At 42.9% G+C, this 26,244-nt stretch overlaps 1 protein-coding gene across 5 annotated transcripts in view; it reads left to right on the plus strand.

Moving 5' to 3' along the window:
* Positions 1–16,745: 16,745 nt before the first annotated feature.
* The window catches only part of OGDH (oxoglutarate dehydrogenase), an 82,956-nt gene continuing 73,457 nt past the window's right edge, over positions 16,746–26,244 (plus strand). For 4 of the 5 annotated variants that reach the window (XM_060787211.2, XM_060787213.2, XM_060787209.2 and 1 more), the window contains exons 1-2: positions 16,746–16,873; positions 21,803–22,050. In XM_060787211.2, coding sequence (XP_060643194.2) covers positions 21,829–22,050 — 222 coding nt within the window. In that variant the 5' untranslated portion in view covers positions 16,746–16,873; positions 21,803–21,828. The remainder of the gene's footprint in view (positions 16,874–21,802; positions 22,051–26,244) is intronic. The other variant, XM_060787210.2, reaches the window with a different exon arrangement.

Genomic DNA, 26,244 nt, shown 5'->3' on the forward strand with positions numbered 1-26,244 from the left:
CCAGTTCTTTGGCACCAGAGGAAGACTTTGTGTCTTCAAACATAGGCCATTTGTACTGGGGTTGTGGATTGCACCGGCATTCACAGCCATTGAGAAAGAGAGACCTGGAAAAGCTTCTCAGCTGCAAAACTCCTTGGACCCAAAACAACCAGAGACTGTAATGTATATTTTCCTTTACCCCTTTGAAACTTCCAGCTTATTGACTTAAAGGGATAACTCTTTGTGAACAATAAAACCTATTTTGAGTTATCTACAGTGTTTTGGTCTTCCAGTTTCCAGTTTCCTAAAGGAGGACAAGAAGCAATCCCCTGGGGGAAAGATGTCACGTCCATCCCTCTTTCACTAAGAGTTATAGCACCCAGGCGCGATGGCACACTATGGCCGGGCCAAATGTAATAATTAAAATTTAAAAATATTTAAAAATAATGCTGGGCATGAACAAGGTAGGGTATAACTAGATAGGGTTTTCAAAGAAAGATGCTATCTAAATGCTAAGGGCATAAACGCTGCTGCGATTCATTGTTTCAGTTTATGGAGAGGACATAATGTCAAGACAGCATGTGACAAAATGGTTGTGGAATATATTGTGAGACCATGAAGAAACTTTTCAGAGCCATCCAAAACAAACATCATGGGATGCTGATGGCAGGAGTCTGTCTCCTTTGTGACAATGCGCATCCGCACACTGCTCATGCAACACAAGAGTTGTTGACTTCATTTGGTTGGGATGTTTTAAGCCACCCTTCCCACAGCCCCGATCTCACACCCAGTGAATATCATCTGTTCACTCAATTGAGGGAACACCTTAATGGAAAACACTCCTCCGATGACACCGAGGTGACAATCGAAGTGACAAACTGGCTGAAAAAGGTGGAGGGAAACTTCTATGACACAGGCATCAAAAACTCATCCCACGGATGACAAAATGTATTGAACTGAGTTGTGATTATGTGGAAAAATAATGTAATACCTATGCTACAATTCATGTAAGTTTTATTAAAATATATTCATTCTCTGTATTTAAAAAAATATATAACTTTACTCTCTGGATTGTTGTTGTTGTTCATTCGTTCAGTCATCTCCGACTCTTTGTGACCTCATGAACCAGCCCACGCCAGAGCTCCCTGTCGGCCGTCACCATCCCCAGCTCCTTCAAGGTCAGTCCTTCAAGGTCAGTCCAGTCACTTCAAGGATGCCATCCATCAATTTCAGACCGATCTCCAACCTTCCTTTTTTGGGTAAGGTGCTGGAGCGGGTGGTTGCCTCCCAGCTCCAGGGCTTTTTAGATGACATCAACTACATAGATCAGTCACAGTCTGGTTTCAGGCCTGGTCATGGTACCGAGACAGCCTTGGTCGCCTTGGTGGATGACCTCCGTAGAGAGCTGGACAGGGGGAGTGTGACTCTGTTGGTTCTCCTGGATATCTCAGCGGCTTTCGATACCATCGATCATGGTATCCTTCTGGGACGACTCTCTAGGATGGGTCTCGGGGGCACGGTTATGTCATGGCTCCAATCCTTCCTGGAGGGTCGATCCCAGATGGTGAAGCTGGGAAACGCCTGCTCAGCTCTCTGGCCGTTGACCTGTGGTGTCCCGCAAGGCTCTATTCTGTCACCCATGCTTTTTAAACCGCTGGGAGAGGTCATCCGGAGTTTTGGAGCTAGGTGCCACCTCTATGCAGATGACACACAGCTCTACTACTCCTTTCCACCTAATTCCAAGGAGGCCTCTCGGGTGCTGGACGAGTGCCTGGCCGCTGTGTCTATCTGGATGAGGAGGAACAAGCTGAAGATCAATCCCGACAAGACAGAGGTCCTTCTGGTCGATCGTAAACCTGACCGGGGTATAGGGTGGCTACCTGTACTGGATGGGGTTACACTCCCCCTGAAGCCACAGGTCCGCAGTTTGGGAGTCCTCTTGGATTCAACGCTCACGCTTGAGGCTCAGGCGTCGGCGGTGTCTGGGAGGGCTTTCGCACAACTGAGACTCGTGCGCCAACTGCGACCGTACCTCACGAAGGCGGATCTGGCCGGAGTGGTCCATGCCTTGGTCACCTCCAGATTGGACTACTGCAATGCGCTCTATGTGGGGCTGCCCTTGAAGACGGCTCAGAAGTTCCAACTGGTCCAACGATCAGCAGCCAGGATGCTAACTGGGCCCCTTACAGAGAGAGGTCAACCCCCCTGTTCAAGGTGCTTACCTACAAAGCCCTGAACGGTTTGGGACCAGCCTACCTGTGTGACCGCATCTCCATCTACGAACCCACACGTTCACTTCGGTCATCTGGAGAGGCCCTGCTCGTGATCCCACCGGCGTCGCAAGTGCGCTTGGTGTGGACACGGGACAGGGCCTTTTCCGTGGTGGCCCCCAACTCTGGAACACCCTCCCCAAAGATCTTAGACAGGGCCCTACATTGGCTGTCTTCAGAAAGAACTTGAAGACCTGGCTTTTCCGATGCTCCTTCCCAGATTAGGAAATCTCCACCACCAAGTCCTATAAGCACTTTATCAGAACCAATGATTGCTGCACATCGCACATCGCACTTGCCCCAGAAGCCTTATATACACCTCCTGTCACATCAGCACTTTTAATCTTTGTACCCATTTTCTGGCCCGGTCCAGTTTTATTGTGTTTAGTGTATTGTGCTTGTTGTTTATTTTGCTTTATTCTGTTTTTAATTGTTTGATTTGCTTGGATTGTATTGTTGTGTTGTGTGCTGAGGCCTCGGCCTGTGTAAGCCGCATTTAATCCTTCGGGAGATGCTAGCGGGGTACAAATAAAGTTTAATAATAATAATAATAATAATAATAATAATAATAATAATATCCATCTTGCCCTTGGTCGGCCCCTCTTCCTTTTACCTTCCACTTTCCCCAGCATAATTGTCTTCTCTAGGCTTTGCTGTCTCCTCATGATGTGGCCAAATTACTTCAACTTTGTCTCTAGTATCCTTCCCTCCAATGAGCAGTCGGGCTTTATTTCCTGGAGGATGAACTGGTTGGATCTTCTCGCAGTCCAAGGCACTCTCAGAACCTTCCTCCAACACCACAGCTCAAAAGCATCTCTCTTCCTTCACTCAGCCTTCCCTAAGGTCCAGCTCTCACATCCGTAGGTTACTACAGGGAATACCATGGCTTTGACTATGCAGATCTTTGTTGCCAGTGTGATGGCTCTACTCTTTACTATTTTATCGAGACTGGACATTGCTCTCCTCCCAAGAAGTAAGCGTCTTCTGATTTCCTGGCCACAGTCTGCATCTGCAGTAATCTTTGCACCTAGAAATACAAAGTCTGTCACGGCCTCCATATTTTCTCCCTCTATTTTCCAGTTGTCAATCATTCTTGTTGCCATAAAATTGGGTTTTTTTATGTGTAGCTGCAACCCAGCTTTTGCACTTTCTTCTTTCACCTTGATTAGAAGGCTCCTCAGCTCCTCCTCACTTTCGGCCAACAGAGTGGTGTCATCTGCATATCTGAGGTTGTTAATGTTTCTTCCAGCAATTTTCACCCCAGCTTTGCATTCATCAAGCCCCGCACATCGCATGATGTGTTCTGCATACAAGTTAAAAAGGTTGGGTGAGCGTATGCAGCCTTGCCATACGCCTTTCCCAATCTTGAACCAGTCTGTTGTTCCGTGGTCAGTTCTTACTGTTGCTACTTGGTCCTTGTACAGATTCCTCAGAAGATAGACAAGGTGGCTTGGTATGCCCATCCCACCAAGAACTTGCCACAATTTATTTTGATCCACACAGTCAAAGGCTTTAGAATAGTCAATGAAGCAGAAATAGATGTTTTTCTGAAACTCCCTGCCTTTCTCCATTATCCAGTGGATATTGGCAATCTGGTTCCTCTGCCTTTTCTAAAACCAGCTTGAACATCTGGCAACTCTCACTCCATGTATTGCTGGAGTCTTCCTTGCAGGATCTTGAGCATTACCTTACTGGCATGAGAAATAAGGGCCACTGTACGGAAATTTGAGCAGTCTTTCGCATTTCCCTTTTTTGGTATGGGGATATTTATTTATATTTATTTATTACTGCATTTGTAAACCGCCGTTCTCAGCCCTAGGGCGACTCACGGCGGTGTACAACATATAAAAACAAATTACAATATAAGCAATATCACAAACAACAATAACAACATCTCTGTCAATAATGCAATTACACTAAATCATTTGCGACGTCTCATCATAGAATCACAATCCGATCTCGTTATCCATGTTCCGTTCCAATCGTCATTGCCAATTGTAGCACTAGTCAAACGCCTTCTCAAACAACCACGTCTTTAGCCTCTTGCGGAATGTCATAAGGGAGGGCACCTGTCTGATGTCTACAGGGAGGGTGTTCCACAGCCGGGGGGCCACCACTGAGAAGGCCCTATCCCTCGTCCCCACCAGGCGAGGCAGGTGGGATCGAGAGAAGGGCCTCCCCAGACGATCTCAAAGTCCTCGTGGGCTCATAGGCCGAGATGTGGTCAGACAGGTATTTTGGGCCGGAACCGTTTAGGGCTTTGTAGGCCAACACCAGCACCTTGAATTGGGCCCGGTAGCAGATCGGCAGCCAGTGGAGCTGGGACAACAAGGGCGTTGTATGCTCCCTGCGTCCTGCTCCCGTTAGTAACATGGCTGCCGCGCGCTGGACTAGCTGGAGCTTCTGGGCTGTTTTCAAGGGCAGCCCCACGTAGAGAGCGTTACAGTAGTCAAGGCGGGATGTGACCAGCGTGTACTACCGTGGCCAAGTCAGACTTCCCGAGGTACGGGCACAGCTGGCGCACGAGCCTGAGCTGTGCAAATGCTCCCCTGGTCACCGCTGAAACCTGGGGATCCAGGCTCAACGATGAATCCAGGATCACACCCAAGCTGCGAACCTGCGCCTTCAAGGGGAGTGCGACCCCATCCAGCACAGGCTGTAACTCTATACGCTGTTCGGCCCTGCGACTGACCAGGAGTACCTCTGTCTTGTCTGGATTCAATTTCAATTTGTTCGCCCTCATCCAGACCATTACAGCGGCCAGGCACCGGTTCAGGACCTCGACAGCCTCCTTAGTAGCAGGTGGGAAGGAGTGACAGAGTTGGACATCATCTGCGTACAGATGACATCGCACCCCGAAACTCCGGATGATCTCACCCAGCGGCTTCATGTAGATATTAAACAGCATGGGGGACAGTATAGAGCCCTGTGGAACCCCACAAGTCAAAGGCTGTGGCGTTGAACAGGTGTCCCCCAATAACACCTTCTGGGTGTGGCCCTCCAGAAATGACCGGAGCCACTGCAGAACAGTGCCTCCGAGGCCCATTTCTGCAAGGCGCCCCAGAAGGATACCGTGGTCGACGGTATCGAAGGCCGCTGAGAGGTCCAGGAGCACCAACAGGGACACACTCCCCCTGTCTAGCTCCCGGCGCAGATCATCCACTAAGGCGACCAAGACCGTCTCAGTTCCATGTCCCGGTCTGAAACCAGACTGTGCCGAATCCAGATATAAGTTGATTTTGTCCAGTCTGATATCCATTCTTGTGTTTTCCATATTTGCTGGCATATGGCATGCATCACCTTGACAGCATCATCTTTTTAAACAGTTCAGCTGGGATCCCGTCGTCTCCTGCTGCCTTGTTGTTAGCAATGCTTCTTAAGGCCCATTCAACCTCACTCCTCAGGATGTCTGGTTCTAATTCATTCACCACACTGTCAAAACTATCCTCGATATTATCCTTCCTATACAGATCTTCTGTATAGTCTCGCCACCTTCTCTTGATCTCTTCAGCTTCTGTTAGGTCCCTGTCATCTTTGTTTCTTATCATACCAATTTTTGCCTGAAATTTACCTCCAATGTTTCTAATTTTCTGGAAGAGGTCTCTTGTCCTTCCTATTCTGTTGTCTTCTTCCACTTCCATGCATTCCTTATTTAAAAATAGTTCCTTATCTCTTCTGGCTAACCTCTGGAATTGCGCATTTAACTGGGCATATTTCCCCTTATCACTGTTTCCTTTTGCTTTTCTCCTTTCTTGGGCTACTTCCAGTGTCTCAGCAGACAACCATTTTGCCTTCTTGGTTTTCTTTTTCTTTGGGACGTACTTTGTTGCCGCCTCCTGAACAATGTCGCGGACTTCTGTCCATAGTTCTTCTGGGACTCTGTTTACTAAATCTAGTCCTTCAAATCTGTTCTTCACTTTCTGGATAACCCTCGTATTTTACACAATTCAGAAGCATTTTCAGCTACACAGTAATCTGAAGCCACTTCTGCAGCAGTGAAATCTATTTTACTGTTTTTACTATTTTATCAGCCCTACTATCAATAAATAAATGCACACAAATTTAATTGCTATAGGGAATCGCATGGCACCTTTCAGACCAGTGGATTTATGACAGCGTGAAAGATAGCAAATCTGTTGGACTAAGTGCCATTAAAGACGGTTGCTTCGCTGCAAAAAACTAGCAAACATATTTGACCTTTGGGCACTATTTTGATTATTAGTCTTCAGTTTTTATCTTTTTGTTTTGGAAAAAAAGTTAATTAGGTATCTCTTGTAAAAAATGTGATCGAAGGACAGGTGAAAAGTGTGCAAGAGAAATTGGAAGGAAACAAATTCCAAATGCAGATTTCCCTGCAAATAAGGCTGCTTCTACACTGCCATTTAATCCGGGTCAGAACATGGATTAAAGGTTGACTCTACACTGCCATTTAATGCAGTTTCATAATGTGGATTAACTGCATTAGACTGGATTATAGGGCAGTGTAGACATATAATTAATGCAGTCAGTCCATATTCTGAAACTGCACTACATGGCAGTGTAGATGGGGTCTAAGAAATCCAGTTTGTCACAGAGTGCCTACACAGGTGTTGTATGTCAGCCCGTTCAGCCTGTGATTGTGTCTGATGTTCCTGTTGATGTTCATAATGGAAATGACATTTATGTTGATGTGCATGATGGGAATGGTGTTCCTGATGATGGGCCTGAGTTAAGTTCAGAAGAGACGCCTGAGCTATTTCAGGAAGATTCCCAGGTCTTCAGTCCTGGGAGTGACCTTTCCCCACTTTTCTCAGAGCAACTGTCTGAAAATGATGCTGAGATTGATTTGCCAAGTGTACAGGCTAATGAAGGCAAAGATAATGAAACTTTGGACAATCAGAAAATTTTTAATAAACAGAGACAGAGCTTTCAGAAATTAAAGCGATCCCTTCATCTACATCTAAGCCGTTATCTAGTGGGAAAGTCAAGAAGAATGCTTTCTTGTCAGTTTTGGGCTCTGGAGAAAACTTATAATGATTCATGAGAGTGAATTGCCTCAGTTGAGGCAATGTTGTTATTTATCACGGTCTTGGTTTCAAGTGCTCTAAATTACGCACACCAAGTTTTTTGCCAAGTGTAAGTTTTGCCTATGGGATTTTTCTGCCGTTTTGTTTCATGGTTTCATGTGCCCTGCTTCTTGGATTGCTATAGACTCATGGATCTGGTTCTCCTTTGTATCTCATTGTTGAAGTTCACCCTGTGATTGTGTTTCCAGATTATCTAGGTGCATTAGATGTGGGGTATGATGTCACTGAGGGTCAAGATGGTCTGGTCAATGATATTAATGCAGAGAATGGCATAGGGACACTCGTTCAAAGTGTAGTTTTCCATGAAAATGTTCCTACAGGATATAGGGATGATAGTTTACTCCCTGGCCCAGACAGTTCCCAGGATTTGGGGTTTGAAAACAACTTGGCCCCTGAAGAAACTAATGAGCAGATAGATAGTGAGCAAATAGACGGCTGGAAATTAGCCAAAACAGACAGCTCAGCCAAGGCCTTCACCAGTCTGCTAGGCTTCGAGAGATAAGGGGGAAAGGCAGTCAAGGAAAATGAAACCAATTTCTGGGTGCTGGGAATAGCCTAACGGAGAGATATAAAGTTCCCACCAGGGAAAATACAGTCAGATGAAGCATCGTTTCAGAACCCCGCAAAGTCCTTGTTCTTGTCCTATGGAAGCCTTGCTTGGAAGATTCATGTTAAGGATTTTTTGTTAATGGTTTGACTCTTTATCTCTTGTGTTTCTATACTCATGCTGTGAATCAATGGTTTCCTGGTACTTTGGATTGTATTACAAAAGTCTGGATCTTTCTTTTGAACTTTGCTGAACCCTATCTTGGAATATTTTGTTCCTGCTTATCTTTCTACCTTATTGCGCTCATCTATTTTCTTAAAGCATATTTTTACCTGGCTGTTTTTTACTTATCTTCATTTTAAAAAAAGGGATTGTTTTCCTATTCAACGTGTGGTGTTTTAAATTCAGAGGGTTATTCCTGTTCTGGAGTGCAACATTCATGAACTATTTTTGGATTTTAACTGTTTTACTACTTTTTATTGCTTTGCTTACATATATTCTACAATAAACTGCTTGCTGATTTTACCAAGCTGGTATGGTGTTTCAAGTCAGAGGTGTTCCTACTTTGGAGTATGACAACAAGCACCCCACAAACCAGTTCTAAGTTAGGAAAGAATGTACAAAGATCCACTGATTGCAGATATCAATCTAATCCAAGAATATTTCTTCCTATCTCCTGGTAACCAGCCTGTCAGGACTTTGTTAAAACAGAGCAAAGCAACATTGTGAAAGAGAGCTTTAACCCTGTCCTCACATGTGCTCCGCATGTTGCTCCTGTATTCCTGCTCTGCATAGTTTATACACTGATGGGCTTTGGTGGATTTTATGGCTCAGTTGAGGATTTCTGGTATAATGTTTTATTTTGTACTGCTCTTTGTGAGAGCTTAGGGTCTTATTATGCTTTAGAAAGTAGCATATTCTTAATACATCTATGGTTATGAAGTTATGGCTAAAGTTATTCTTAATAATCTTATTATATTAAGTTACAATAAGTTACTGTTCCATCTTCCAGGAGCTTGGTTTTGCATTGCCTTTTAGTTGCTTGAAATAGCATCCCTTTGCATTTTCCCCTGGGTTGCAGCAGCACCTTGAAAGTTAATTATTAACAGAGGCTGGAAGCCAGCCTGCAAGCCTTTTTGCAGCTATTGGTTTAAAAAGGTATCCTTTTGGTCTAGAGACCGCCCTTTTTCCTGGGGATGAGATCTTCATTTTGGAAAGCTCTCCTGCCTTCTTTAGTATTGAAAAAGCCTCAGATGTGCTGGTGGCCAGCTAGGCAGCTCAGACAAGCCATTGTGAGTACAAGTGAGATTAGGGTTGAGGTTACCCTCTCGCCTTGGAAACTGGTGTTGAGCTCAGATAGAGAAAGACCTGCTCTTTCTAAAGGACAGTAGCTCAGTGCTGGGGTAGGGAATATCTCCAAATGTATCTGTCATTGAGAAAGGCTCCATTACTTCATCTCCAAAACTAATCTTGAGGAAGGGGAAGACCTGTTCTTTCTGAAAGATAACAGCTCAGGGTTAGGGTAAAAGATCCCAGGATTTTTTCTACCGTTGGGGATAAGTTAACTCGTTAACTGAAGGAAAAAGGAAAGAAAGAACATCTATATGGTTTCTCAAATTGACTGTTTTGTTTGTCACTTCATCAAGCTGTGCCAAGTCTGTCAAGGACTTTGTAAAATAAATGTTCTCTTTGATGTTCAATTCTGGACTGGCCTCAGTTGCTGAGAATCTGGAGCTTCTAAGAAAAGCACCCGCAGTTCGCCTAGATAAAGAGAGAAACACATCTTAGTTTTAACTTCATAGTGTCTGGGTGTGACGACACAGTTACAATGTGAATATACTGTTTCCATTTAGGTGTTGCAGCTCACATTGTAGACACCCCGACCTAGAGCTGCATTCATTTTGCTTGTGTAGAAGGACCAAAGACTGAATATTTTTTAAATCTGCTCTAAGTTCCTTTTAAAAGCATAGGACAGGATACAGGGAGAAGTGTCTTAATGTATTGCAAAACATATTTCCAATAAAACCAGCAAAGATGACGGAAAGCTGTAGTTCAAGAGAGCATCGATGTATCTAGCCAGAGAACATGCCTGCAAACAAATCTTTAAAGAACCAATTGTTGCTGCAGAACCAGAAATACTAATTCCACAGCATTCCAAAGGATATTTGCCTCTAGTGCATCAGATGAAGAGTCTCCAAATACCACCTCACTGCTGTAACTAAACCCCCACAGATTTTGAGAGCCCATTTAATTTTTTATTGCCTGTCCCAACACAACCATAAATTGGATTCAACATGAAAACACAAAGGAACAACCAGGTAATTTTTGTTAGATGATTAGATCTTGCAACATTTCTATATGATGACACTTTGAGGGGAACTAAACCTTCCTGGATGTACATGCATGACTTTGTAAATATCTTTTTATGGTAATCAGGCATTATGAAACACTTCAGTTACCATAAAATTAGGAGCCCCTGGCGGTGAAATGGGTTAATCCCTTGTGCCAGCAGGACTGATAACTGAAATGTTGGTGGTTCAAATCTGGGGAGTGGGGTGAGTTCCCATCTTGATATCGAGCAAGAATTTAGGGGTCTTTGCCAGGAGGCAGAGACCAGTCAGACCCACCAAAGAGAGTCCGTTTCAGCTCTGGTGAGAAAAAGAAGCACCCAAAAGAGTTTTCCCTAATTTTCCCAATAAAAGTCTCACCAAAGTTGAAGAAAATGCCACTGAGTTGTCTTTATTTCACCCCAGCTGGTACGGATATCAAACTGCAATCCCTTGCCAAAAGCTGACATGCTTTGCAAGGCAGAACAGTACATTTTTATAGAGAAACAGAGCTGTCAAATTCAAACTTCCCGCTCCCGCCCCCTTTGCCAGCTTCACGCTGATTGGTTGGAGTCATCAGCTGGAGGGGAGGTGCGGCCAGCTTAGGCATGCCTCAGCCAATGGGAAACCCAGCGCCACTTTGGCCTCTCGGCCAATGGGGAGCAAGGAGGTGGTCCGAGCGGGAAACAATGAACCAGGAGAAAAAGATGAGTTGATTTAAATGGCTTAATGCGGTGTTTCTCAACCTGGGTGTCGGGACCCCTGTGGGGGTCGCAAGGGGGTGTCAGAGGGGTCGCCAAAGACCATCAGAAAACATAGTATTTTCTGTTGGTCATGTGGGTTCTGTGTGGGAAGCTTGGCCCAATTCTATCATTGATGGGGTTCAGAATGCTATTTCATTGTGGGTGAACTATAAATCCCAACAACTACAACTCCCAAATGGCAAGGTCTATTTTCTCCAAACTCTACCAGTGTTCACATTTGGGCATATTGAGTATTTGTGCCAAATTTGATCCAGATCCATCATTGCTTGAGTCCACAGTCTGGATATAGGTGAACTACAACTCCAAAAACTCAAGGTCAATGTCCACCAGACCTTCCCAATATTTTCTCTTAGTCATGGGAATTCTGTGTGCCATGTTTGATTCAGTTCCATCATTGATGGAGTTCAGAAGGCTCTTTGATTTAGGGTGAACTATAAATCCCAGCAACTCCAGCATTACCAAATGACAAAATCAATCACCCCCAACCCCACCAGTATTCAAATTTTGGGCGTATCGGGTATTTGTGCCAAATTTGGTCCAGTGACTGAAAATACATCCTGCATATCAGATATTTACATTACAATTCATAACAGTAGCAAAATTACAGTTATGAAGTAGCAACGAAAATAACTTTATGGTTGGGGGTCACCATAACATGAGGACCTGTACTAAGGGGTCGCGGCATTAGGAAGGTTGAGAACCACTGGCTTAATGGTTGTCCAATTGCTGGCGATAACTCCAAGAGTCCTCAAGATAGCCTTTTGTATTGTTCCAAGTGTATGAAATAAACATCTTGGTCTGGCGTGGATACCAGACGCAGGTAATCCTTAGTCCTGGATATTTATTTATTATTTATTTGCTTTACTTCTATACTGCCTTTCTCAAGGCAGTTTACATAGTAAAGATTAACACAACAACATCAAAAAGGCAATTAAAAACACAATTATACAAAACATATCAAGTCAAAAACAATCATTATCATAAACGTGCGCCTCAGCAAACAAATCAGAATCAGAATCCATAATCATAATCCTTTATACCAATTCCTATGTATGGGATCAATTGATGATATCTTGTCTCTGGTTTCAGCCAAAGGGATGAAGACAATGGGTGAGGCAGTTGGGACATCTAAATCCTCCCGAAGACAGGATGTCCCCTTTGTGAAGAATGATTATATCACCATGGGCCACATCCTTCAGGTGGCCATGCTCTGAAGCCTGAAGGTGTGTGACTATTGTATTGTCCTTGCAAAAGGTTTCTGTTAAGTACTTTCAGTCAGGGGATTATCTATCCCAGGAAATGAGAAGGTTTTCCTGCGATTTTGGTGTGCTGGGGTCACGCAGAGGTGGCATTTCATATTTTATATCACACATAGGAATATGGGGAAAAGGGAAACCATATAGGGGAAATCATAAGAAATTCAGAAAAAAAGGAAAGGAAATCATATCTGTCCCCCCCACCCTGAGTCCATCTCACAAAGTATGGAGAGCATAGTGTTTTTCTTGACTAATCTTTAGCCAGGATATGTAAATGTTTTTCAGCTCAAAAGAGAGTCCCTTTTGTTTGTGAGTCGTTGACTGAGATGGGAAACCAATTGGAGAGCCGTTAATTCTCTAGCCTAGTTGTGTCTCAGATGGAAAAAGTCAAATAACTTTTGTGGCATGGTTTTCAGTAATAAATTTGTTACCTTCTGCTATATTTATTTATTTACTTACTTTATTTATATACCGCTTTTCTCAGCCCTCAGGCAACTCAAAGCGGTGAAATATAGGGCACTGATTAAATGTACACACTATCTGACATGGGAAGGGTCCCTGTTGTTGTTGTTAGTGTCTTTGTAAATTGACCAAGACTTGACCCCTATTGTCTTTGTCCTTAGCAAAACTATAAGTTACTATCTCTTATGGGGGTCAGCTCCAGCTTCTCATGAAGGAAAATGAGAGAAGCCTCCCACTGAGTGGTAAAGTATCCAGGCGTCTCCTGGGCAATGTCCTTGCAGAAGGCCAATTCTCTCAAACCAGAAGCAATTTGCAGTTTCTCAAGTCGCTCCTGACATGAAAAAAAATCTCACTAACTCTATCTGACATGGAAAAAAAACCCCATAAAAGTGCTGATTCCCTTTACTGATTCAGGTAAATGAAGCCTGCAGAAGGGAATGTTGCCAGAACATAATAAGCATATTTTAGAGGACAGCTGTCGTTTACCTTGGAATTTTCTGTATGTCCTTGGAAGTAGTTGCAGTTTTTCAAATTTCTGGATTCACCTAAGACTTGCAAATATCCAGAAAAATCAAAAAGCTGATAGCTGTGGCTTGAGGAAGAAAAATAAAACTGCCAAGTTATGTGGGCATTTACTACTGAAAACCATGGAGTTTACAAACAAGCCTTTGTATTCTGCTCAAAAGATTCCCTGGAGCAAGCATTTAATCCTCAAATCATGAGGCAGGGTTAGGTAATCTTAATCTAGTAGTGTCTTTCAAACATTTGCAAACTTCCATTTTTTAAAAACAAACAAACAAACCAACTTTTCTCAAAATCCCAGGTATCATCATCTGTTTGGAAAGTCCAAAGTCTGCAATTGTTTTATAACGTTTAGAGAAGCTCAAGCGAGAATTAGCAACATGGAGTGTCTATTTAATCTTTTTTCATGTCAGGAGCAACTTGAGAAGTTGCAAGTTGCTTCTGGTGTGATAGAATTGGCTGTCTGCAAGGACGTTGCCCAGGAGACACTCGGATGTTTTACCATTATGTGGGAGGCTTCTCTCATGTCCCTGCATGGGAAGCTGGAGTTGACAGTTGGGAGCTCGCCCCGCTACCCTGATGTGAACCCCGACCTTTTGGTCAGCAGTCCGGCCCAAGAATGTATGCATGCATTCCAGTATTGACTCTGGACAAGTAGAAGGTTGAGATGAAAACACAGAGCCAAAGAATTGCAGTAGTTACCTGGCATATTAGCATTTCGAGATTTTGCTAGTAGCATGTTGCCCATCAGGAAAAGGAACTTCTGGCTAATATCCCAAATCCTGAACAACCGGGGTATTCTTACGCTGGTGGTTTGGAGTACATAATCCTCTGGGGGGAAAATAGGTATATAGTACATGCATTTCGTGACCACATCTATATAAATAAAAATGTAATGTTCGTTTGTGGGATTAGCATAACTCAAAAAACCATTGGACGAATTGACACCAAATTTGGACAGCATACACTTAACAACTCAATGTATGTTTTTCACTCAAAAAAATGATTTTGTCATTTGAGAGTTGTAGTTGCAGGGATTTATAATTAACCTACAATCAAAGAGCATTCTTAACATCACCAATGCTGGAATTGAACCAAACGTGGCACACAGGACTCCCATGACATGGGTACTGATAGGCATTGACCTTGAGTTTGGGAGTTGTAGTTCAGCTACATCTAGAGAGCACTGTGGAGTCAAACAATGATGGATCTGGACCAAACTTGGCACGAATATTCCATATGCTCAAATATGAACACAGATGGAGTTGGGGGGGGGGGGGGGGAATAGACCTTGACATTTGGGAGTTGTAATTACTGGGATTTATAGTTTACCTAAAATCAAAGAGCATTCTGAACCCCACGAATGATAGAATTGGGGCAAACTTCCCACACAGAAACCCCTATGACCAATAGAAAATACTTAAGGCCATCCAGTCCAACTCCCTTCACCAAGGTCATTAGACTGGGCCACAGCAACACATGGCAGGGGACAGCTAGTATGTGTATATAGAAGCAAAGAAACACATTCTAAGCAAGCCTCAAAAGTCTGGAAGGCAGCACCTTTGAACAAACCTTAACTCACTACGAGATTTGACTTTGCACTTGTTTTTAATACAGACATAGGAAACCCATTTCCCCCACCCCCAAAAAACCCTGGTTATTGCCCTCATCTCCTCACTCTACCCTCTCATGAAACAAGTAAAACCAATATATAATGTATATATAATTTTGTCTTGTGTGTACAATTTTGCATGGAGGGCCATTGGGTTGAGAAGGATCAAGCCACACTTCAGTGGGTATTAGACTTAAATTCCCTATACAGTCTTTTAGCTTTTGAATTATTTCATTAGTGTTAGATGCGCTCGCTAGATGGTGCTCTCTTTGCAAGGGCTAATTATATAATGCCTTACTCTAATGATATGTGACACTAAATATTTAAAGACATTGGCACACTTTGGGGATGTCTCCAAGTCTTAAAAAAGACAGATTTTTCTTGCAGATGTTACAAATACCTAGAAAACTGGCCAGCTATGGCAGTGGTTCTCAATCTTCCTAATGCCACAACCCCTTAATACCTCATGTTGTGGTGACCCCCAATCATAACATTGTTTTTATTGCTACTCTTTGGCTTAGAAATGTAAGCGCTGCCTCCGGAAAATCCTGCAAATCTCTTGGGAAGAGAAGTGGACAAACGTCAGCGTGCTGGAAGAAGTAAAGACCACTAGCACTGAAGCGATGGTCCTCCGCCATCAACTCCGCTGTACCGGCCACGTTGTCCGGATGCCCGACCACCGTCTCCCAAAGCAGTTGCTCTACTCTGAACTCAAGAATGGAAAACAGAATGTTGGTGGACAGGAAAAGAGATTGAAAGATGGACTCAAAGCCAGCCTTAAAAACTCTGGCATAGACACTGAGAACTGGGAAGCCCTGGCCCTTGAGAACTCCAGCTGGAGGTCAGCTGTTACCAGCAGTGCTGGAGAATTTGAAGAGGCACGAATGGAGGGCGAAAGAGAAAAACGTGCCAAGAGGAAGGTGCATCAAGCCAACCCTGACCGGGACTGACTGCCTACCACCTAGAAACCAATGCCCTCACTGCAGGAGAACATGCAGATCAAGAATAGGGCTCCACAGTCACCTATGCATCCACCAATCTTGGAAGACAATCCTACTCAGACATTGAGGGATCGTCTAACAACAGTTTGGCTTAGAAATGTATATAAGCACCAACCCGCAGAGTCAGACACGACTAGACATAAAGTAAGGGGAAAACCTTTATCTTTACCTAGCTGGCCCTGATTGTTTGTTGGTTTGTTTATTGTTGATTGATTGATTGATTGATTGATTGTTTATTAACCGCTTTGAGTCCCCCCAGGGGTGAGAAAGGCGGTATATATATATTGTAAATAAATAAATTCCTCCCTCCTTATATATATATATATGGATTCAATGAAGGAGTGGCTTTGCGGAAAATATAATAAAGGGCTGCCATTTCCCAATCTGGCCACTTGATGGCAGCAAAGGATTGTACATTGGAGTCGCGGAGTCCTGGGTGAAAAGCGCCTCTGCGGTTTCAAGGAAGGAGCAGAACAGCAATTCCTGATGTCTCCACTGGGCGGCGGCAAAAGGACCGGCATTAGGGCCCTGTAGAGCCGTAGAGGAACCTGTTTGGGGATGTTGGGGACTCTTGTCCAACTCCCCTAAGCTTAAGAGACTGAGGGGGGAAAGGAAGTGGTCTGAGGCTGTTAGGAATTGTGGGACTTGAAGTCCAAAACTTTCGAGTTGATTTCTCTAAATCCCCTAACAGCAAAACGTGGAGTTCACTCTATTTTTAAAAAAAGCTCTAGTCTAGGGTTTCTTGGAAAGAGGACCCAAGTTGACCCGTGGCTGCTCTAAATCTAAACGTGGAGTTCACTCTAAATTTTTCAAATCTCTAGTCTAGGGTTTCCTGGAGCTAGAGCCCAACTTGGCCGGTGGCTGCTCTAAATCTAAACGTGGAGTTCACTCTATTGTTTTACAAAAAGGTCTAGTCTAGGGTTTCCTGGCGTGCTTGATGACGTAAGCACGTAGGCGCCCGGAAGCGAGAGAGGCGGAGCCGGCGGTTGGCGCTGTCAAGCCCAGTTCGGAATCCTCCTGAGGGGAAAGGAGGCAGGAAGGAAGGTCGGTCGAGGCGCCGGCGGCAGGTAGCGCGGCCTGAGGCGGTTTGGGGCCAGGCTGAGGCGCGAGGGAAGGGAAGGGCCGCGAAAGGGAAGTCGCCCTCAGGGGGGCCGGACAAGTGTCCTTCGCGGGCGGGTTTGGGCCGCGCCGGGTTCCGTAGGGAGGTGAGAGGCGGGCCTGGCTAGGCCGGAGCCCCCTGCTCGGGCTCTTGTGTGCCCCTGTGGGCCGTGTGGGTCTGGCCTACTAGATCTCCATCCCCTCCGGCTTATTATTGGAGTTCTTTCCAGTAATATTCCATTTCATTTGTTCTTCCCTCTCTCCTCACAGCTCGAGGCGGGGCACAACATATAGTGAAGATAACACCGATTTATGTTTCATATACAAATGAATTTGGGCTCTCTCTCCAGGTGTTTTGGACTTCAACTCCCATCATTCCTAACAGCCACAGGACCATAAGCAGCTGAGGGGGTGGGGGGAAGGAAGGAAGGAGCCTGAAGCTGAGGGGGAAAGGAAAGGGACTGAGACTGTTAGGAATGGTGGATTTTGGCCCACCTGGAGGGAGGGCAAAAGTTGACCCAGGCCTGAGGTAACTGGTAGGTGCTGGATAAATGTAGCTGAGAATTACCGTTAAAAATAGGACTAACCCAGTGTTTTTCAACCTTATAATAACTTTATTTTTATACCCCGCCTCCCATCTCCCTGAAGGGACTTTGGGGCGGCTTACAGGGGACAAGCCCAGGATTACAATAAAACAGACACAATAAAAACAATCAATAACAACAAATAAAAAACATTAAAATTAATTAACATAAAAACAATACCTTTCCTAATTCTGCAACCCCTTCCTCATGTTATGGTGACCTTCAACCATAAAATGATATTTAATGCTACTTTCATAACTAGAACTGTACTTTCATAACTGTAATGTTGCTACTGTTATGAATCGCAGTGCAAATATCGGATATGCAGGATATATTTTCATTCACTTGGCCAAATTTGACACAAATATCCAATACGCCCAAATTTGAATACTAGTGGGGTAGGAGGTTAATTTGGTCATTTTGTAATTGTTGGGATTTATAGTCCATCTACAATCAAAGAACATTCTGGACTCCATTAACCATGGAATCAAACCAAACTTGGCACACAGAACTGCCATGACTAACAGAAAATACTGGAAGGGCTTGGTGGGCATTGAGCTTGAGTTTGGGAGTTGCAGTTCACCTACATCCAGAGAGCACTGTGGACTCAAGCTATGATGGATCTGGACCAAACTTGGCACAAATGCTCAATATGCCCAAGAATGGACACCAGTGGAGTTTGGGGGAAATAGACCTTGACATTTGGGAGTTGTAGTTGCTGGGATTTACAGTTCACCTACAATCAAAGTACATTCTGAACCCCACCAACAATGGAATTGAGCCAAACTTCCCACACAGAACCCCCATGGCCACAGAAAATACCATGTTTTCTTATTATCGTTGATGACCCCTTTGACACCTCTCGCGGGGGCTGCCAGGGGTCTTGGACCCTAGGTTGAGAAACACTGGACTAAACAATACTATACATTGTGGACTCAAATAAACCCAGTTTAAAGCAGATATTGTGGGATTTTCTGCCTTGATATTCTGGGTTATATGACTGTGTAAGAGCCCTAAGTATAGTTTAACTTTTACTGTTTATGCTCTGGAGTTTCTCAGAGAGGGAAGACAGGTGGACAATAATAATAACAACAACAACAACAACAAAATGACTTCTTACCTACTTCACTTCATGGCTCAAAGTAGGTTACAGAAAAATTAAAACACATAAACATTGCAGGAACGCTACAGATAACATATATTAAAACATATTTCTACAAAAGTTACATATTAAAACGTATTTCTATAAAATGTCTATTAAAATACACAAAATAGAGATTAAACGGATTAAATGGATACAAAACAGATCACAGATTTTAAAAAATGAAACAGTTTTAAAATCTGGGTTGCTGTGAGTTTTCCCGGCTGTATAGACATGTTCCAGAAGCATTCTCTCCCGACATTTCACCCACATCTGTGGCAGGCATCCTCAGAGGTTGTGAGGTCTGTTGGAAACTAGGCAAGTGGGGTTTATATATATGTGGAATGTCCAGAATGGTATCAAGTTTGGTACCAGATATATCTAATTAAAAACCATTCTACTGCTTGGACACCACAGACGCCTTTCCTCATTACTGTATATTGTTTTAATATGTTTGATTTGGAAGATGACGTGAAATGGCGAACTGTTTTAATGTATCTATAATTGTTTTTAATATAGGTTAATTGTATATTGTGCTTCTTTTGTTGTTTGGCACTGAATGATGCCTGTTGGTAGCAGTACTGAGTCCCTCTTCGGAGGCGAGAAGGACAGGACAGAAATGCTCCTAATAATTATATTAAATAAATAAATGTTTAGGTTCTTGTGGGTTTTTTCGGGCTATAGAGCCATGTTCTAGAGGCATTTCTCCTGACGTTTCGCCTGCATCTATGGCAAGCATCCTCAGAGGTAGAGGTCTGTTGGAATTAGGACAATGGGTTTATATATATCTGTGGAATGGCTGGGGTGGGGCAAGGAGCTCTTCCCTGCTGCAGTTAGGTGTGAATGTTCAGCTACCAGTATCTGGCTACCAGTATCTGGCTACCAGTATTAAAAAACTCTAAAATTATAACAGCTAAACAACAGAGAGGAAAAAACCAGGCACAGATTAACACCTCCCAGCAGCAGATTTTCCCAGGCGCAGGCAGGCCTTCAAATGCTAATGAAGGTGATCAGCTGAACATTCACACCTAACTGCAGCAGGGAAGAGCTCCTTGCCCCACCCCAGCCATTCCACAGATATATATATAAACCCATTGTCCTAATTCCAACAGACCTCTACCTCTGAGGATGCTTGCCATAGATGCAGGCGAAACGTCAGGAGAAATGCCTCTAGAACATGGCTCTATAGCCCGAAAAAACCCACAAGAACCTAGTGATTCCAGCCATGAAAGCCTTCGACAATAAATAAATGTTTGAAGATGAGTGTAGCCATTGCCCTCAAAACTGCCCTAAAGTCATTTCCCATTTACAGCGAGCATAACACAAACCTTTCACAGTTTTTCCTTGGAAAGAATTGTTCCATGTTGGTTTTTTGCTTCCTCTGGGCCAAGAGAATGTGACTTACCCAGGGCCATCCAGTGGGTGAGCAACAACTCTTTAAATTGAAGCCATTAATAAAAACATTTAGTGAAGTTTGAAAATCATTTTAAGTAACTGATCCAAGGTTCTCCAGTGGCTTTATGCCTGCATACCGATTTGAACTCTTCATACTCATTCCCTCTTCATACTTCTCCATTCTTCAACAGGGTGCATTGAGAAATCTGTGCTACATCTAAGGCAACTCAGTGTTCAGAGAATGATTACCTTGCAGATCACTTGAAGAGATAAGTGAAGTGAAAGGAAAAAATTGAAATGATGCTTACTTTTCTTAAGGGGAAGGTCATTTTAATTTCATTAGCAAACCATTTGCCAATGCACTTTGATTTGCCAATTAATAATCTAAATATATATTTAGCGTGATAGCCAAACCCAAACCCTAACTAACTGTCATAATGGGATTTCATTCAACTTTTGCTAGAAACCGATATCCTAAACAGCAAGAAAAGAGATCTGTGTTTCCATAAAGCTTACAATGAACTTTGAAATAGGAATGGTGTCATATGTAGAAAGGGAGGTGAATTGGGGACAGGTGATGCACTTGCTTGTATTACATATTATCAGTGAAAGAGAGCAGGATGAGGAATGTCGTATCTAAGGGCTAATGAAAAAAAAGAAATCTGAAATGCTTTTTTCTGTAGCCAAACTAATCTTGAGCATTCCTGACTAAGTATGGGTTCCTGTCAGAAGATTAGGACTTCTTTTTTTAAAACATCAAGGAACAAGTAAATAAGCAAGTATTTGCCAGTCCCTAGGTTTGTGGTCATAAAAGCTGCTCCCATGACCTTATTATTGCCACTATTGTGCTGCTGTCACCACCTACATGGATGTATTCTTGTATTGGGATTTTACATAACTGAGCGGTGGCACATATTAGCTAGGTTAGCATATCTGATCCAGTATAAGGATGGTGTTATTTTTCCAGGAAGCATTTGGCAGTGTAGTGTTGCAGGATAAACTAGATGAAATCTTCATCTGATCCATCATTGCTGTGTTACTTTTTTTCAGAATAGCAGTTAGCTAAAGGATTTACCTGTCAGAAATTATTTCAGAAGTGAAATTTCTTAATTTCCATTTGTCATCATACCTGTAACCTCTAATAGTCTCTTTCAAATGACCAGCCCTTAGTTAAGGTAAAGGTTTTACCTGACATTAAGTCTAGTTGTGTCTGACTCTGGGGGTGGTGCTCATCTCCATTTCTACACCGAAGAGCCAGCATTGTTCTTACAACAGGAGCGGTACCTATTGATCTATTCACATTTGCATGTTTTCGAACTGCTAGTTTGGCAGAAGCTGGGCCTAACAGCAGGAGCTCAACCCCCTCCCCAGATTCAAACAACTGACCTTTTGGTCAGCAAGTTCAGCAGTTCAGCAGTTTAACCCACTGCGTCATTTCTAGTAAGTCCATTTCAGAAGTGAGATTTCTTTATTTCCATTCATCATCATACGTTACTTCTAATGGTTTCTTTCAGATGGCCAGTCCTCCGTTACTTGAATCTTATCATGCAGCTAAAGTATCTCATTACAGTCTATCAAAGACTTGTTCATTAAAATCATAACTTGTCTTTTTAATTAAAATAAGCATTGTCTTTCTGTAGTTATATTCCATCATTCAACAGAGCTTTCTGGGCAGCCTACAAAGCCAACGTGGCTACTTTTCTTTCAATCAGCAGTTTTGAATTGCTTTGTTATGTTACTAGTGCAATAGCTAAATAATTTTATTCCTCTCTCCACAGGAACCTTGCTGTTGCTGCAGAACAAAATGTTTCACTTAAGGACTTGCGCTACTAAATTGAGGCCATTAACGGCCTCACAGACTGTTAAGACAATATCTCAAAACAGGCCAGCAGTACCGAGGACGTTTCAGCAAATCAGGTGTTACAGTGCACCTGTTGCTGCTGAGCCATTTTTGAGTGGGACTAATTCAAACTATGTGGAGGAAATGTACTATGCTTGGTTGGAAAATCCTAAGAGTGTGCATAAGGTAAGGTTCAGCCTTCCTGCAGTAAAGCCTTGTCTTCTACATGTTACTTCTCATACTGTAATGCTCTGACTCTTGAGGTAAGTGCAGCTTTTCAGAGCAGGGACTCCAGCTCAAAGAAGATAACAGGATCCATCAGAATCTACTCCATTTGGGCATAAACTAGAACCACTTACCCAGCCAAGAATAACATCGTGACAAGTTTATGGCCACTTCCGCCTGAGGAATTGTTATCCTGGCTCCATATTGGATACAAATTAGGATGAGCTTGTTTCCTTCAGTGTTTGCCAAGAAAAAGCTGAGCTGCTGTTGGTTATCTCATCTACACTAATAGAGATCTGCATCGAGCTTGAAGGAAAGCGTTAAGATGGGTTCTATTTATACTGTTGTGTAAATACATACCACGTCCAAGGACCATTGCAAGGCTCAATGATGAGGCAATTTACTAGTCTTCTATTTTTGGTAATGTCTAGGATCATATCAAAGAGGCTCAACTACAAGCCTGAGGTTTCAAGCTGAAAACATTTTTCTTATGTTCTGATTGCAGATTTTATAAGTCATATTTCAACTGATTCGTTCCTTATATGTGGGGTGCTATATCCTGGATTTCCATTACACATATCCATGCAAAAAGAATTTGATATAGAACTTGGAACACTAAGATTGTATTGGCGATTTTTCTGAACTTCGAGCTGCTGTCAGATCACAGCTCGGGGTGGTTGCGACACCCTGTAAGACCTATAATTTTTTCTCAGGGAAAGTAGTTCCTGTCTCTCAAGATAAGACTGAACAAAAACCAGGTGACTTGTTTGAAGGTCAGAGAATGTTGGCGTACAAACCAGATCAGTTAGCTTATTGTAAAACTAGCTAGGGCAGGCCAGGGCAGGACTGCCAAGGGAACAGCACAGTATTATCTGACGAAATGAAGGTTTGGCTCAAGGCCACGTATGAAATAGTTCAAAGACAATTACTGTATTAACCTAAATGATATCTGGGATTAAAATAAGCAAGTATACAAATGCATTAAAATGAGCTAAGAACAATACAAAAGACAACTATTGCCTACATGGGCTAGTAAGTCTAGCTGCCCACCTTTTTAGATAAAAAATCAACACCAGGGGTCCTCAAACTAAGGTCCGGGGGGCGGATACAGCCCTCCAAGGTCATATACCCGGCCCTCGCTCAGGGTCAACCTAAGTCTGAAACGACTTGAAAGCGCACAACAACAATTCTATCTCATCAGCCAAAGGCAGGCCCACACTTCCCATTGAAATACTAATGTTTATATTTGTTAAAATTGTTGTTCATTTTAATTATTGTATTGTTTTTAAGTGTGTTTTTTGCACTACAAATAAGATATATGCAGTGTGCATAGGAATTCATTCATGGTTTTGTTTTTGTTTTTTTTTGAAATCATAATCCGGCCCTCCAACAGTTCAAGGGACTGTGACCTGGCCCTCTGTTTAAAAAGTTTGAGGACCCCTGGTCAACACAATACAGATAGAAGTTCACTAGTCAGGGGAAAAATCTATACATAAACTACTAAAGATAACTAACTATCCAGATATCTATAGGCGAGAGATACCTATATGCTAAGGGATACTGAGGGCACCCTGGTGGCACAGAGGATTAAACCACTGAACTGCTGATCAAAAAGTTGGCGGTTCGAATCTGGGGAGCTCCAGCTGTTAGGCTGCCATCCTAGCAATTCGAAAACATGCAAATGTGAGTAGCTCAATAGGTACCGCTTCTGCGGTAAGGTAACGGTACTCCATGCAGTCATGCCGGCCACATGACCTTGGGGGTGTCTATGGACAATGCCAGCTCTTCGGCTTAGAAATGGAGATGAGCACCAACCCACAGAGTCGGACACAACTAGACTTAATGTCAAGGAAAACTTTTACTAAGGGATACGGAAATGATTTAATAACAGGAGACAGGTATTTTATCTTTCCAGGCCTGCAATCTAAGGTCCTGTAGTCATCAGAAGGCAGTGGAGGTCTGAGTTGAACTCTCCTCAAACTAACTCATGCCGCACTGTATCCATTGGCACTGGACTTCTAAAACATAAAGGCATATAGGAAAAAACCCCTACATGTTAACATTGCTAAATGAATCACTATACCTGTCCATAAACAAAAGTGAAATGGATACATTTATGTACATTGGTCTGAATCACAACCATGCATGTAAGAATCCCTGTCATCTAAGCATGATGCTTTAATTACTGATATAATTTACATTTTGATAAAACATGTGCATTGTTTTCAAAAGCTGCATCTCAACTCCTTATTTGATAGTATAAATATTACTAATGTGAAAAGACAGTCATTCTTTGAGTATGTTGTTTAAACTAATGCAAAGTGGCCATTTATGCAATGTATATCTCTTGTGACACCACATCACCCTGGACACGGCCATTCTTGTCTTTTTTTTGGGAGCCTGTTTTGTACTTAAATGACAGAGTAATACTGAATGCAGTGACGTCCAGGTAGGATTAGGGAAGAATCATGTCTGAAACTGAATACCTGCTCCTAGACAGATAATATTTTGAACAGATAGAATAGTGATCTGGCTCAATATAAATCAGCTTCCTCAGTTCTTCCAGATAGGCATTTACCAAATCCTAGCCAGTGAGGAAAGCTTATAGAAGTGTTTCTGTAATAATGTCAAGGGTCACAGTTGCCCATGCTTGTTTTCATTTTTTCCTTTGCTTTCCAGTTCTGAATTGACTGCTCTCTCACTGTCATGGCCACTTTCTTCTTCCTGAGAGGATCAAAAGTGTTCATAGCAATGGATGAGTAAGGCAGTCCAAAGACAGTACAGAAAAGTAGATTTTTTCAAAACTATGATATATTACTATTGGATGTCTCTTACGTAACATGAAATGCTAATATTTTTTCGTCGCAGTTTCTGCATCTAGCCTAGTTTTACTACTTCAGTGATAGAATCAATTTGCAAAACATTCCCAAGTATCTTGGTATTAGGTTTCTTCTGTCTCACCCTTCCATTTCCTCTTGATTTTCTCTTGATCTTCTCAATCTTCTTTCCCAGCATTTTGTAATTTCACCCACTGACAGCTCTTCCTTGAAATTCCTTGTTTTACCTCAAAACATCTGTACTAATGATGCCTTAATTTTTGTCTTTGTTCCTCTTTGGCTCTCTAAAATGTAACCTGTTGTCAGCTGTATCCTCCTTAAATTGCATCCTCTTAAAATTATTTATGACTTCGTTGCATAATAGTGAAATATCTCTACTCCTTCTTTGTCCTCAGCATTTCTGCCCCTTCTGATGCAGTTAATAGTGTTGTTTCTGCTTTCCTGCTGCCCACAATTTCATGAACCCACTTTCTAGATAAAAGCATGCACCAGTAAAAAGTACAGAAAGTTAGACAGAATTAAATTGTTTTTAGTGTTGAATGAAATTTAAAATATTTTGGTTACAAAGGCAAGAAATTAAACCAGCACACTCCTACAAACCCTTTCCTTACTCTATCACTTTGCTCACTCATTTTTTTCCACTGAAATTCTCCCTGTCTTGCTTTCCAAACCATCAATCTCATCACCCCTTTCCTCTTCCTCCTAATTGTTTTGAGCTTGAGAAGGGGGAGAAGAGTGGGAGGAATAGGAGTGGGGCAAGGAGATTTATGGTCTTGGAAACGAGTTTAAAATCCTTCTGGTCTTTTTGTAAGGACAGAAGATTGAATGGAGTAGTTTGGGAGGAAGTCATAGGGAGGAGGGAGCAAGCTTGTTTTCTGCTTCCCTGGAGACTAGGACACTGAACAATTGCTTCAAACTACAAGAAAGGAGATTCCATCTGAACATTAGGAAGAACTTCCTGACTGTGAGGGCCGTTCAGCAGTGGAACTCTTTGCCCCGGAGTGTAGTGGAGGCTCCTTCTTTGGAAGCTTTTAAGCAGAGGCTGGATGGCCATCTGTCAGGGGTGCTTTGAATGCAATATTCCTGCTTCTTGGCAGGGAGTTGGGCTGGATGGCCCATGAGGTCTCTTCCAGCTCTATGATTCTAGGAGGAGAAGTTGCCTGAGAAGATCAACAGTTTGGAGATTGGTTTAAAATCTGGCAGGCTCTTTTGGAAGGGAAGGGGATTGAGAAGATTGAGGTCCTTTCCACACAGCTGAATAAAATCCCACATTATCTGATTTGAACTGGAATATATGGCAGTGTGGACTCAGACAACC

This window comes from Anolis sagrei, chromosome 7 (genome assembly GCF_037176765.1).
Source record: "Anolis sagrei isolate rAnoSag1 chromosome 7, rAnoSag1.mat, whole genome shotgun sequence".
In the NCBI taxonomy this organism is placed as follows: domain Eukaryota; kingdom Metazoa; phylum Chordata; class Lepidosauria; order Squamata; family Dactyloidae; genus Anolis; species Anolis sagrei.